This window comes from Hyaena hyaena, unplaced genomic scaffold (assembly GCF_003009895.1).
Source record: "Hyaena hyaena isolate Hyena2069 unplaced genomic scaffold, ASM300989v1 scaffold_1154, whole genome shotgun sequence".
NCBI lineage: Eukaryota > Metazoa > Chordata > Mammalia > Carnivora > Hyaenidae > Hyaena > Hyaena hyaena.
The window spans coordinates 443,586-458,124 of NW_024081788.1; the positions used below are offsets into that span (position 1 = coordinate 443,586).

At 35.6% G+C, this 14,539-nt stretch overlaps 1 protein-coding gene across 1 annotated transcript in view; it reads left to right on the forward strand.

Moving 5' to 3' along the window:
• The window catches only part of SYT10 (synaptotagmin 10), a 63,593-nt gene extending 53,533 nt beyond the window's left edge, over positions 1–10,060 (forward strand). Inside the window, exons 4-7 of the mRNA XM_039222553.1 lie at positions 125–245; positions 3,856–4,027; positions 6,875–7,004; positions 9,989–10,060. Of these exons, the coding sequence (XP_039078484.1) occupies positions 125–245; positions 3,856–4,027; positions 6,875–7,004; positions 9,989–10,060 (495 nt within the window). The remainder of the gene's footprint in view (positions 1–124; positions 246–3,855; positions 4,028–6,874; positions 7,005–9,988) is intronic.
• The last annotated feature ends 4,479 nt before the right edge of the window (positions 10,061–14,539 follow it).

Consider the following 14,539-nt stretch of genomic DNA (forward strand, 5'->3'; position numbering starts at 1 on the left):
TAAAATAATTTAGAATGGCATTCAGATATTCTATTAAAGTGATGTTTCACTCAACATCTTCAATTATATTTGGTTTTCACTATCTGGTGCTTGAAATTGCTAATACTACCAATTGCCTTTCTAGGAAAGTATAGATCTGGGTGAAATCATGTTCTCCCTTTGTTATTTGCCAACCGCTGGACGTATGACGTTGACGGTCATCAAGTGCAGAAATCTGAAGGCTATGGATATCACTGGGTCATCAGGTATGTACGCGATTGGCCTGTGGGTCAAGGGTACATTCCCGAATTCCAAATAAATCACTTCATGTATACAGAACTATATACGGCTATTGAATTATTGAGTTCATTTGTCTATAGTTCATTTGGATAAGTACTCCAAATCACCTCTTTTGTTTACATCATCATTTCAAAAAATTTTAAAAGATGTTATCAAATAGATTGACTACAAACTTGGATTTTTATTTTTACTCTTTCTCTACTGATCTAGTTCTTTCTCAGAAATTCATAATTTACCCATCACTGCCCTACTTCTAACCAGTCAGTTGCTTATAAAAGAAGATTCTTGGACTTCAAGCTTGTATTACCCTACAAGTATGAAAACACATTTAGGCTGAATTTATCTCCCTCATCTGATCTCCAAAGAAATAACAAGTTTCCAGGACCACCATGTGCACTTGCTTTCTTACCACTTTTCTAAATAAGATTTGGGGCAACAGTGGGGACTGAAAAAAACATGCAAGTGAAGAAATGCTTCTTGAAGTTTCTTAAAGATGTTCTTGGAGGAAATTTCTCTTGTGCCAATGTTGATAAAGAGGTAAAGCCACACCATTCTCCTTTATCCCTTCATTTAAATCACAACAGCCTGGAGGGTTATTTTTTCTAATTTTTTAATGTTTATTTATTATTTTTGAGAAAGAGACAGAGTGCAAGTGGGGGAGGGGCAGACAGAGCAGGAGACACAGAATCTGAAGCAGGCTCCAGGCTCCGAGCTGTCAATACAAAGCCCAATGCAGGGCTCGAACCCCAAACTGTAAGATCATGACCTGAACCAAAGGCAAAGTTGGACACTCAACTGACTGAGCCACCCAGGTGCCCCTGGAGGGTTATATTTTAACTTACTATGTGAACTTTGGCACAGCTCTATGAAAGGAAAAATGGTAAGGACAGAGGAGGGAGGTCAGTAAGCAGGTGTTGCGTTAAACAAATAAAAAATGGTAGTGGAGATATAGGAAAGGATGACCTAAGGGAAGGAATCTATAACTTTATGGTTCTACAAGACAAAAAATAAACTAAATTTGAAAAAGCAAAATTCTACACTAAGTTCTAGTTTAGAAAGAGCTCCAGGATATACTAAGTGAATAAAAAAAGTGAGGTGCAAAAATAAATATGAAAAGTGTGCTTCTTTCTGAGTAAGAATAGGGAACATTACAACATATATTTATGTTGTTAACATTTACAAAAAGAAATAGCAAAGGGTTAGAGAGAGAAGTATGGGAACAGATGGGAGGGAGACTTCCCATTGTACATTTTTCTCTATCATCTTCACTTTTAAACTACTTTATGAATTATGCTTTCATTTTTTTTTTTAATTTGCAACACATAGTTGATATATAGAGGTAGAAATAAAGTACGTAAAGTTCACATTAATTTTGGTGAAAAAGTCTTGGGTCAGTAAATGTTGAAGAACTCTGCAAATTATTGTTTATTCTACTCTTTCCCCCATTTATCAAAAGAGATCAAATTTTGAGACAAGCAGACAGCATCAAAGTTGTAATTAAGTGCAAGATTACTTTTTGTTTATATGAAGCTTTTCATTGGGGGAGTGCACGCTCTGAGAACACCACCTCATTAATTCTCACAAGAGGCTTGTGAGTCCACTAAGGACCCAGTAAATTATCCTTGTTACTAGTAAAGAAATGTGGCCAGAGACATGATGGGGTTGGCAGAGGATAAATCATGCCTTGTGCCCATTGTTAACCTGGGGCTCGTAGACCAAAGAGTATCAGAGAAGTAAGTTTCTTCCTTAGAGCACACTTCCTATTAAAAAATTGAAAAATAAATGGGAAACAGTCATTGAACATTACCATTTTACTTTGTTTTCCTTTGCATACTCTATTTCTAGCCAGAAAGTATATTTTGTCCCTAGATGGAAATGTTTATGAAATATACGATACATTTTTCGAGTGCTTAAAAGGCGTTCATTTGCTCAAATAAATTTATACGGCCATGGTTTTGACTTATTCTAAGGAAATGAGATGTATTACACCATTGGTGGAAAGAATAAAAGAGAGAGTGGTGCTACAGTTGGAGAGTGGCCAGAATAAGGGAGAAAAAACAAGAATGAATGTAGAGCAGTCACTGAGTGTTTTCACCAGCTAGTGTTCTCACCCCAGTGCCAGTACCCCTTCCCAAAGCCAACACCCTCTCCCAAAGCCACACCTGCTTCTCATAAAAAGGTACAAAAGTAAGGCTTTTATAGAAACTTTCACATCGTCCTGGATAATTTTCTATAATACTGGAACACTTTATCTACTTAACATGGCAGAACTAAAACTAGAGATGAGTCAGTGGGGGCAGAACTTGTTATGATTTATTTGACCCCTTTGGCCCATAAAAATATACTGCAACTAAATTTTTCTCTTCTGTGGACCCTGGGTGGCTCAGTTAGTTGGTGAAGCATCCGACTTCGGCTCAAGTCATGATCTCAGGGTTTGTGAGTTAGAGCCCCATGTCGGGCTTTGTGCTGACAGCTCGGAGCCTGGAGCCTGCTTCAAATTCTGTGTCTCTCCCTCTCTCTGCCCTTCCCATGCCCATACTCTATGTCTGTCTCTCAATAATAAATAAATGTTAAAAAATTTTTTTAAGAAAAGTAAAATTTTTCTCTTCCAAGTTGACATCATATAATGTCATATCAATAGCTTTCCTTGAGAACATCTTTAAACCAAATATTACCTTTTTATTGTATACTATTGTATAAATAGTAAATACACTGTAAATAGGTATAAATACAGTGTATTTATGGGGCGCCTGGGTGGTTCAGTCTGTTAAGCATCCAACTTTAGCACAGGTCATGACCTCAACAGTTCGTGGGTTCCAGCCCCGCGTCGGGCTCTGTGCTGACTGCCAGCTCAGAGCCTGGAGCCTGTTTCGGATTCTGTGTCTCCCTCTCTCTCTGACCCTCCCCCTGTTAACGCTGTCTCTCTCCCTCTCTCAGAAATAAATTTTTCTTAAAAACATAAAAAAATATATTTGTAGTGTTCACTTCTTCAATCTGAGCTCCTTAATCACGCACCATGACTATAAAATGAAACTTCTAATTTTAGTACCTTTCCAACAACTGAGGAAAATTCTAACTAATGCAGTTTTTGCTTTCTAATTTCTACTCATTGTGTCATATATGTGTCTGTGTATATATATATGATACAATATTGCTCTTTCAAAAACTTTCCTCTTCTTATCCTAAATCATTTTTAAAAAATTAACTTTAATGCAATTATTCTTACCTGTTAGGATTACGTTCCCTAGAAATCACTTCTAACAAAATGTGTCCTCAAATAGCTGTGACTAAAAGACACATTCTAATTCCAGACTGGCTCTTTATAGACTAGTAGGTTTTCTCTGTTGTATTAAAAACAAATGAAATTAATTATTTTCTGATTCATTCAGGATAAATTCTTACATTTAAAGTAAGAAGTCTTAGTCTATTGTTCCCAAATAAGTCATTTGAATTTAAAACCAATAATATTACAAGGCTTAATGTACCACCCTTCTTATTTAGTAACAGTTAACTACAGTTTGATTTATGCTTTGTACTATTACTTTCATTTTAATGAAATTTCCTTACTACTCCTAGATCCTTATGTCAAAGTGTCTCTGATGTGTGAAGGTCGAAGACTGAAAAAGAGGAAAACAACTACAAAGAAAAATACTCTAAACCCTGTGTACAACGAGGCTATTATTTTCGATATCCCTCCAGAGAATGTGGACCAGGTCAGCCTCTCCATTGCGGTCATGGATTATGACAGGTATGTGTATTTCTCACTCACTGAAGAACAGCCCTGTATGACCAGATGTAGAGCAAATACAACTTTTCCAGTAATTTACTGCTATAACAATTTTAATTTAAATTGGAAGAGGAAAAACTTACTCATTCAAAATTTATTTTTCCCTGTTATAATATTTTTCTCTTTTCCAAAAAAAGTCATTCTTTTTTTAAAATTTTTTAATGTTTTATTTATATCTGAGAGAGAGAGAGAGAGAGACAGTGTGAGCAGGGGAGGGTCAGAGAGAGAGGGAGACACAGAATCCAAAGCAGGCTCCAGGCTCTGAGCCGGCTGTCAGCACAGAGCCAAACGCGGGGCTCGAACCCACAAACCGTGAGATCCTGACCTGAGCTGAAGTCGGACGCTTAATCGATTGAGCCACCCAGGCGCCCCCCAAAAGAAGTCATTCTTAAGTTGCAAGAATGGACAGCTGGGGCTGGTGTAAGGGCGGTGCAGAAGCCATATGGAACCCATTACAGAAAGCACTGTTGTGACGTCCTTTTACAATAACAATAGAAATTACAACCAATCGAGTTTGCTTTCCCAGTCGGGCTGCAATATGAATCTAATCATTCTTAACCAGGCTCTGTCATCAACTAGCTGTGTGAAAGAGCTAGTTATGTAATCTCTTTGGGATTCACTTTTCCCATCTGTCAGGCATTAGCATAATACAGAACTATTAACAATGAGCATTAAGAGTAGAAGGTGAATAGCGACCATAGGAAGACAGCCTTGATGCCTTCACATCAATTTTAAGACATGTTTTGTGGATAATTCTTCCAGCTCACACACTTTGAGTCACTTCTCTCATAAAATAAATTGCAAACTCCCAAGTGTGCCTCTGAAGTTTCTTCCTGCTTCAGTCCCACTTCATTCTCCCATTCTTGCCTTGTCTGAAATGTTACCCGGCTCTGTGTGTCTCATCCCAGCCCTGCTTTACAGCCCTGCTCAAGTCACCCCTTCTGATTCCTTCTCAGCTAACCAACCTCTTCATCTTTGAATCTCTTGTCCCAATAAACATTCATATCTCTTATTTGGCCCTTGCTATATATACTTCTTTTTATGCTTTTGGTATATATCCTTTAGAAAAGAATACTGTATGTTAACCTACAAAATTACCAGCATATAGAGAGTGTCTTCCTACATTTATTTTGTTCTAATGTATTCAAAAACAGTTCTCCATTTTATGGTATCATGAAAAGAGTAGTAACCAGAACCCTGTAACGTAGAGAACCTGATATGGGCTATCCTCTGGCTCAGAGAAAATGAAGCACTAGAAAATGAAGCACTAAAACGATAAAATGTTTTATGCCATCTATTTGCAATTAGTTTATATCACAGTTTATGGAAAAAAACTCATTATTTAGAGAGAGAGAAATCTTGAATTAGTTAAGATTTCAAACTCTAAAAGTGTTGCAATCCTTTCATCAGAAGCCCTAGTTCTGTTTTACCAAAAAATTACTCCTATTGATTTAGCACAGCAGTGACTACAGGTAGATACAAGTGAGCATTTGTCAAACTGACAATTTTAGGGAAATGGATCCTAACAATATAAAAAAAAAAGGAAGATTTGAAAACTTATTCCTAAAAATATGCTTGTTTGGGAAACTTCATATAGAAGAAACATGATACTAAGCATTCATATCTACATCAATGACAGGAAGAAAGTAATGAAAGTTCTGAAAATTATCTCAAAAGTCTCCTTAGAGATGTCTGTCAAAATAACCCCATAGGAATGCCTTTAAATTACATTCCATTCTAATGTAACGGAGCACCAGGGTGGCTCAGTCGGTTAACCATGTGGCTTTTGATTTGGGCTCAGGTCATGATCTCACAGTTTGTGGGTTTCATCCCTGCCTCAGGCTCTGCGCAAAACAGCACAGAGCCTGCTTGGGATCCTCTCCCTCTCTCTCTGCCCACCCCCTCAAATAAATGAACATTAAAATTAATTAATTAGTTGCTTTTCGTTCTTAATTAGCTTAGCACATGCACACTTGAGTCAACTGTCTTGATTCATATCCTGCCTCTGCCTCTTACTAAGTGTGTAGAGGTGGGTCCCTTAACTTCTGGGTGTTTACTTTATCTGTAAAATGAGATGATGATAATGATACTCATGGTCATGGTGTGAGAATTAAGTGAGCTAGTACATTTCAATTACTTATAACAGTGTCTGGTACGCAATAAGCTCTCAGAAATATTAGCTATCATTGTTATTTTGATTTGTTGCTGTGAAAACAGGACAGGAATAGGAAACAGGAATGTTGTTCAGTATGCTCAGAATGCTCCTATGCAATAATAAATCAAATGCTGTAGTAGCCCTGCCCCATTTAATTGTAGTACAAGACTACCATATGCTGATATATCACTTAGAGTCAATTAAATATGGTCATTTATACAAGAAAGTGGGTACTGAGCTCTTGGTAAGAAATCCAAGCATCATTATAAAACATTAAGCGTTGTGGGGGAAAAATGAGATCTGATTTATATCACTTAAACTTAATAGTACTGCTTCTAAATTCAACAATACAGGTAAGGAGCAGCCAGCGATTCTCATTCTGTTTTATTATGAAATGTGCTCAAGTTAGAGAGAACTAAAATGGTCTATGTGTGCTCCTTTTGCAAATTCATATTTGAATGCTGATCCTGTGTAGTAAATTTTGTTTACTTAAGGTTTTTAATTTGATCTAAAGTAGTTTAATCTACAGAATCATTTAGGACGTATCACAAAATCTATTGTTTATATCATATGTTTCAAATTCTGCTAAGATGTGTGAAACTCCATTTATCTTTGAATGTTGGAATGAAAGTGTGATATCCTCTGAATCACAGGGTCGGACACAATGAAGTCATCGGAGTGTGTAGAACAGGACTGGACGCTGAGGGTCTTGGGCGAGACCACTGGAACGAAATGCTGGCCTATCACCGAAAGCCAATAACACACTGGCACCCCTTGCTGGAGGTATGCTGTGATTCCCTGACATCTACTCTCTCTTTCTCTCTCTTTTTTTTTTTTTTATCTCTTTTGTTTAAATATTCCTTATCTGCCAAAATTTGTCTAACATTGTATATATTCATCTGTTTATTTAAGACAGACATTGCTCTTCTGTCCCACATATTCTATCATCCAGGTTTCAGAGTTCTGTGTGCCTTGTTGGAATTTAGAAACCACTAAACTTTCCGGGTTTGATATTCCTTTGGACAGTAAGATCATGAAAATTACAAGTCTGTCATTTTCTTTACATAGCCTGGAAACTTCTATCAATGAATGATAGAGCTATCAAGTAAATTTATTACCAACTGGAAACCGAATTTTGCTGCTTCTCTTTTGTGAAAACAGCCACCTCACCTAAACTTCCTAAGGATCCTTAAATAGAAGTACTGTCTCCTAATACAACTCATCTGTGTAAAGAGACAGGTATTTCTCCCAATACTCTGGTCAGAAAGTAAAAGTGCTCACACATTTTTAGAATGTTGAGGCATCAGCGTGCCTGAGTTCAAAGCCTGGCTCTGCTGTATGACTATATGTTAGAGAACTTTGGACATGTTACTATAACCCCTCTACATTTCTGCTGCTACTCTGTAATAGCAGTAAACTCAAAAAGTAAAACTAAATAAAATGCCAAATACTAAGTGCTTAGCAGTTTGACATAATGCTAGCTCTGATTACAACTAACGTTAATAGTTATATTAACCAGAAGTATCAACAGCAGTTTCTATCAGGATTTTTAGGCTTTAAGGTTACTTGTCAGTCTACTTGATACACTGAATGTTGCTAGATGGAATGACTTTCTTTCCAAAGATGATTGCTGGAGCCTCTTGAAGAGTCACAAAGTACGTCTTTTATGTGACCTGAGAGATAACGCAAGTTGACAAAAAGTTGTGTGGTAGGTGATGGAATTCATGCAGTTCGATAAAAAGAACAGTTATGATAGCCACATAGTAAATGAAAAATACATTGTCCTCTGTTTATGGGTAAGATCTGTTTCTCTGGCACTAAGCACTGAGTTGAATGGGAAAGGCAGTACAGTGTAATTAACTAAATGTCAGAGGGTCCAGGTTCCTTTCATTTTAGTCACAAAATTGTGACCCTGGCTGTTATTCAGGATGTTACAGGGAACATCTGATGCACACTATATGAACAGTACATGCTCAGGCAACAGAGATGAACTATTATCATAGATAAGATATCTGCTTTTATATATATACACATAAGTGCTCTTCATCTTCACCTCATTTCATTTAATATAAATCATAAAAGACACACATATACAAACACAAATGTACATATACGCAGCACTTTCCCCTTGCGTGTTTCAGAAGTACAGTCTTGGGAAAGTTGTGTTTCATGTCAACAGTGTGTATTGTCTAAAGTATACCATACTTTTTATTATTTAATCACTACCCATTTTCCTACTTCTCACCTTGTTTGTACTTAAAATTTGAAAAGTGAATATTAATTCTAAGAATCTAGACATGAGAGTAGAGTTTGCTGGGCAGGGAACCACACTGGAAAGTGATGTGGGTTCTAATCCTTGCTTCTCTGGCTGTCCAATCCTGAGCAAATCACTTGTTCTGTGTACAGCCGCATTCTTCCATATGTAATGAAAATAGAAATGCATGCCCCTTCAGACGTCACAGGACTTGTGTAAGGAGAAAAGAGATAATGTGAGCAAAAACTTTTCACTGATGAAAGGACAGGGCTTGTGTGACCCAAGGTGTATTATAATTACTTGTGAGTGTTTGATAAGCAGCTTGACATTTTTCTGGTGAAGGGGAGCTATGGAATAGGCATATGTTTGTGTCTCAGGACATGTGAACACTTTTCAGTCATTGTAGGACATACAGGAAGAACAAGCTACAATCTGGGCATCAGAAGAAGATCCCTGATATTTTTCTAGCAGCTGAGTATCAAGGACAAATGGGACTAAAAGACTATGTAAATGTACTTTCTCCAGCAAGTAGCTCCTTTTTTTCCAACTCCTGCACCTACATTCATTGGTCAAACAGAACAAATGGACTAGAGACCTAAGAACTGGCTGGATTTTGCATTTTGGGAAAGTGGTGAGTGTATAATTATGTGTTTTATTGCCAGAGGAGTAATTAAAATAAGAAGGGAACAATTATTTGAAAACAGGGTAAGTCGGTGGGACTGAGACTAAAGCATCATTTAGAAAATCTGATTACTTCTACTTAAATAATCAAAAGTTTATCCTGTTGTAATTGAACTTTTTAAATACACTTAATATTTGAGAACCATGAGAAAGTATTCTTCAACACCCTGGGCTCTCATTTGCCAAAGTCAGTCCCCATTGTTTCGTTAATGAACCCTATGAACATCACCTCCTGCCTTAGAGCAAGTGCAATGTGGTCTCTTGTGCCTTGAGCCTTCTCCCCCTTACCTAACAAGTGTCCCCTGCTATCACAAATCATTAATTATTTTGCAGTGAGAACTAAAAACCTATCTTAGAATGTGAAATGAATACATAGTCTTGAATAGTTGTGTGTATAGTGTTGGTCCGCATGCCATTTTGTACCATGCTGTGTCTACATCTCTGTGAGATGCCTGTGCCCCATCTTGCTGCCCGAGAAGGTGAGTTCTGGAGGGCAGGGGCAGTTATGTGTATCTTCTCCTCAGAGATGGCATATCATCGGTGAATATTCACTATTAAAAGGTAACAACAAGGGGGCTCAGTGGGTTGAGCATCTGACTCTTGATTTCGGCTAAAGTCATGGTCTCACGCTTGGTAGGTTTGAGCCCCACATCAGGCTCTGTTCTGACAGTGCAGAGCCTGCTTGGGATTTTCTGTCTCCCTCTCTCTCTGCCCTCTCCCCACTCATGCTCTCTCTCACTCAAATAAACATTTATTTTAAAAGGCAGCAACAACTACCCACTTTATTATTTTTTTGCACTAGGTCATGCATTATGAAATTATTGTCTTTCAGTTACCTGGCCGGGCAACCAGTTTTGATAGTCAAGGATCCTGTCCATCTCCCAAACCACCTTCCACACCATAATGCCTCCAAAATAAAGACCATTTTAATAAGGACCCAGGACCATGTGCTCATCAGATCAGAAAAAGAGTGGAAGGTTTGATCTCCTCATTTAAAATATATCCTGATAATGAACAAACTTGATGTACAATTTTTCATTTACTTTTTTTCTTTATCCGTTCTTTAACTTTGGACATCTTGATATATTTTACTTGAATACAAATAGTCCTTACTTTCATAAGGCATTTTATTCTTCATTTCATATGCCTATTAGCACAAAGGTGTTTTAACAAGTTGCAATTCTTTGCATAAATAAAGAAATACATTCTTTTAAAAGAATCCATACTTACCTAAAATCAGATATAGTTTATGCTGCTATTGTGTAACATAGCACATGTCACGTATGTATGGTTTTTGATTTTGTTACAACGATGTTCATCTCTAGTCGCACAGATGGTTCCATATAGACTTTAATGGAAATTTTGAACTTAACTTACATAGCATTAAATCCTTGAATAATCAGATTAATGTTACTTATCTGATGAGATATTCTTTCATTCTCAGAAAATTACTTCCTTAGTGAGGTTTGGCTCTGCTAAACTCAAAACTTTGTCTCTCAAGGTCGTTCTTTAAAAGCTGTAATTTAAAGAACAATTTTGAATTAAATTTAAGGGAGTAATATTTAGTAGCTGGAAAATGGAGGCTGAGCCATTTGGGCTACCATTTTATACTGTCTTAATGTTACAGTAGTTCAAACATCTGTTGAACTGTTTAACTGATATTTTAAAAATTCTAATAATCTTTATCTCAAATGTAGCATTAGTATTCCTAAGTGAATAGAATCAGAAGTCATTCATTTTATAAGTGTTTGTAAAGTTCTCAAGTACTGTGACCTGTATATTTTATGACATAAAGCTATTACATAGATCCTGTATTTCTGATAGAACATACTACACCAAAGGTACAATAAACATCCGTGCTCATTGTCAATTAGATTGTACATAGTAATGGTGACTTTTAAACCCAATCAGAAACTAATCACTAGAACTGGGTATTTTCCTAAAGAATGGATGACTTATTTTTCAGAAACTTCTATACATATGTCATAAATAACATAACTTCCACATTTAATAGAAATAAAAGTAATTCTAAAGGCCCAGACCCACAGTCCTTTCATGAAAGGTATTTGCTTTCATAAGGATCAAGGATCAGGCCAGGAATCGTAAAAACTATGCAAATGTTTTTACATGACAAAACTTTCTTTTAAATCAGGTCAACTTTTTATTGTCTCATTTCTGGACCCTCTCTGAAAGTATTCATATTGAACGATCCCAACTGCATTTTTGAGACATAGGCAATGGATAGTGCATATTTCAAGGTTATCTCATGACAGGAGGTTAAAAGAACCAAAAAAAGCAAGAAAATCTGTACTTAGAATATAAAAACATATTCATCAGAATGAGAAAAATTTATCAGTAGTTATAAAATTTTCATTTTAGAAAAATCCCTTATTTCTAAATGTTAAAAAAAAGTTTCAAAACTGTGAAATTTTGATCCTGGCGTCTCTCATCTGATGGCATTACTGTTAATTAAGATGTAAATATTTTACACATTAACATTTTAAAGGCAAACACAATTCCCTATAATTTTTCAAAAATGCCTGTATCTTCCTAACAAAAGCAATTATTTCTAGCTAACATTAGCTGATAAAAAAAAATAATAGAAGGAACCTGTTTGAAAATAACTGTCTACCTTATAAAGCTTAGAAGAAACATTTGCTATAGACAGAATGACTGAAGATGATACTTCAATTTTGGAAATCTTTGTTTTACTAGGAAATACAAATTGTCAAATGGGAAGACAAGTGATAATAAAATGATTTTTTTGCGGACAGATGTTTTATTAGTAGATATAGCTGCAGCTTACACTTAATTAGCAACTATATTTCCTGTGTGTAATAATTATTTTCATCTGAAAACATAGTTTAAGGACTTTTTTATGCATTCTTAGACGAAGCTCCTGCTTTTCTTTGCCTCCTATGGAGAAAAAGCCAATGCTTGTGATGAAAAAAACAAACAAACAAACCACAAACAACCAGCCAAACAGGAGACTTTACTATGGGGATTATAGATAAAATCTGTTTTTAAGGAAGTTTTTAAAAACTGTTTCCTAGGGATTAGAGTAAACTCATCATACCAACTGTTTGTTAATCCTGTGAGACAGATGAAAAGAAACTTCACCACAACTCATCTTTCATGCAATGCATGAGGGAGGCTTACCCTCCTATTCATAAAGCGTAATCATTTAAAATAACACTTGATGGTGTAAAAACATAATCCTACCACTTTCAATACAACACACCCTGACCCTACACAGCCACACACCCATTCAAACTTATCCTCCTTCTGCTTGTGATTGAAGATGGAATGTTTTGAATTTCAGTATTTAAAATAAGGTTACAGATACCCTCCACTGATTTGTGAGAGACACATTTTAATGACAGCACCGACACATTATGAAGTGGCAATTTGGGTATATAATGAACACCGAATTTCAGGGACTTATTCAGGGACTCATCAAACATAAGTCTAGGAAAAGGGAACAAGTGTTGATTCATTATGTAACAGTGATGCTCTTTTTGTTTTTTTTAACTTATTTTATTTATTTACTTGTGTATTTTACCTGATTCTCTAAGTAATTACGGGAATGAGGAAATTGAATCTGAAAAGAACATTGTTTGTGGAGTCTACAGTCTTTTCACAAAAATCTGAACATAGGATGACTTTTTTTTACACTGTTTTCTTAATATTCTTCTTGACAATTTTAATTTTCTTTTAATTTTCTTCTTTGTCAGGCTAGCCCTGTTTCTGGTACATTGTTTTACATGTAAAAACTCATGATACGAATGCATTCATAGTTCAGTAAAATCTATCATTACAACTATGTCAGGGAACTAGAGACAGGAACACAGAGCTGAGCATCCACTTTCTTATGCAGTTTTGGCAAATATGCGTGTGTTCTAGTTACTGCAGGGAGATCACAACTGATCAATACTGACTCAGGTTTCAGATAAAAGCAAATATATTTGAACCTATTTGGTTGTGATACTTATTTGTCATTTCCACCTTGTTTATTCTCCTTTAATTTTTATTATCTTAAGATTTTGCAGGCTCAATGAAGAACTAACAGTCTTATAAGACTTTAATTCCTTACTAAGGAATTGCTTTAAAAATGAAAAAACTAAACTTTCACTCCTTTCTCAACTTTCACTATCCATAAAACAAGATATAACTTACTTCAGAACGAGTCATCAAAAGAGCTGAAGGCTATGACAAACAGATACAAAATCTTAACTTTGAACAGATAGTCATTTCTTTACCTCTTTAAGGAGTACCTGATGTTATCTAAGTACAGTACGTATATTTTCATGGAATGGCATTCCGGCTGATTATTTTTTGCCACCTTAATTGTGATTATTTCCAGGTAACTTAACTACCTGATAATTTAAACAAAAAACAAAATAGACTTGATAAGGATTTCAGAGAGTCATTCAACCTCTACTACATCTAAAGACAATGTAGAGATCTGTTTTCTTCATAACTTGTTCTTGGAGCAGCTCTGGTTATTCTGATATACTTCAATTGATCTAAACTTCTGTAGTTTTTAGGCTAAGAATTTATTGCTGTCAATAAAAGATGATGCAAAAGTATGGAAAATAAAATAATTTAAAGTTAAAATCTACATAACTAAATGGTAGTTAAACACAGTTGTTAAAGCACATGGAAATAAAGATTTTGAATGCAAAGCCAAATCTTCTTTGTACTTTTAACTTTGGGTAGAAGGTAAATCTTCTAATACTGTCTAAAAAAATTCCATGACGCAGAATTTTAATAGTTCCTCAGTGACATGGCTCAGGATATGATTCATCTGAACCTACTAAGACCCATTCTTTAAAAGAAAATAGTGAGTTTATATTTTACATGAGAAACAGAGCCGATTAAACTAAATTCTGTTTCCAATGTATTACTTAGTGATGCTCCTGAAGGTAAGAATTTTCTGTTTCATTAAAAGACTTTTCCTATATTAACTCAATTTTATGTTAATTAAAGTGAATAATAATTTAACAAAAAATGCATTGATAATACTTGTCATCCACCATTAACAGTTAACCAAAAAGATGTGAACTTGAACAGTGGCAGTAATTTAATATCAGTTCAAGTGTTTTCTCATCAAAGTAAACAGGTGTTTTCATCTTCACCCTGCTCATCATGAAGGTGGGTAAGTGGGGTTTGATTTGATGGCATGGCAATATCATGCTATAGAAACTTTAAAAAGAAAGAACTAAATTAAGGACTGAGGTGGGGTTTAAGTTATTGAATGCAAACATTTTGAATACCAGAAATGGTGTTTGAAAAAATAAATAGATGTTTAAGAGAAAAAGATAGGCTTCTTTATGCTTGAAATGATTTAAATACACTCCTACAATGAGGAATTGATTAGAGT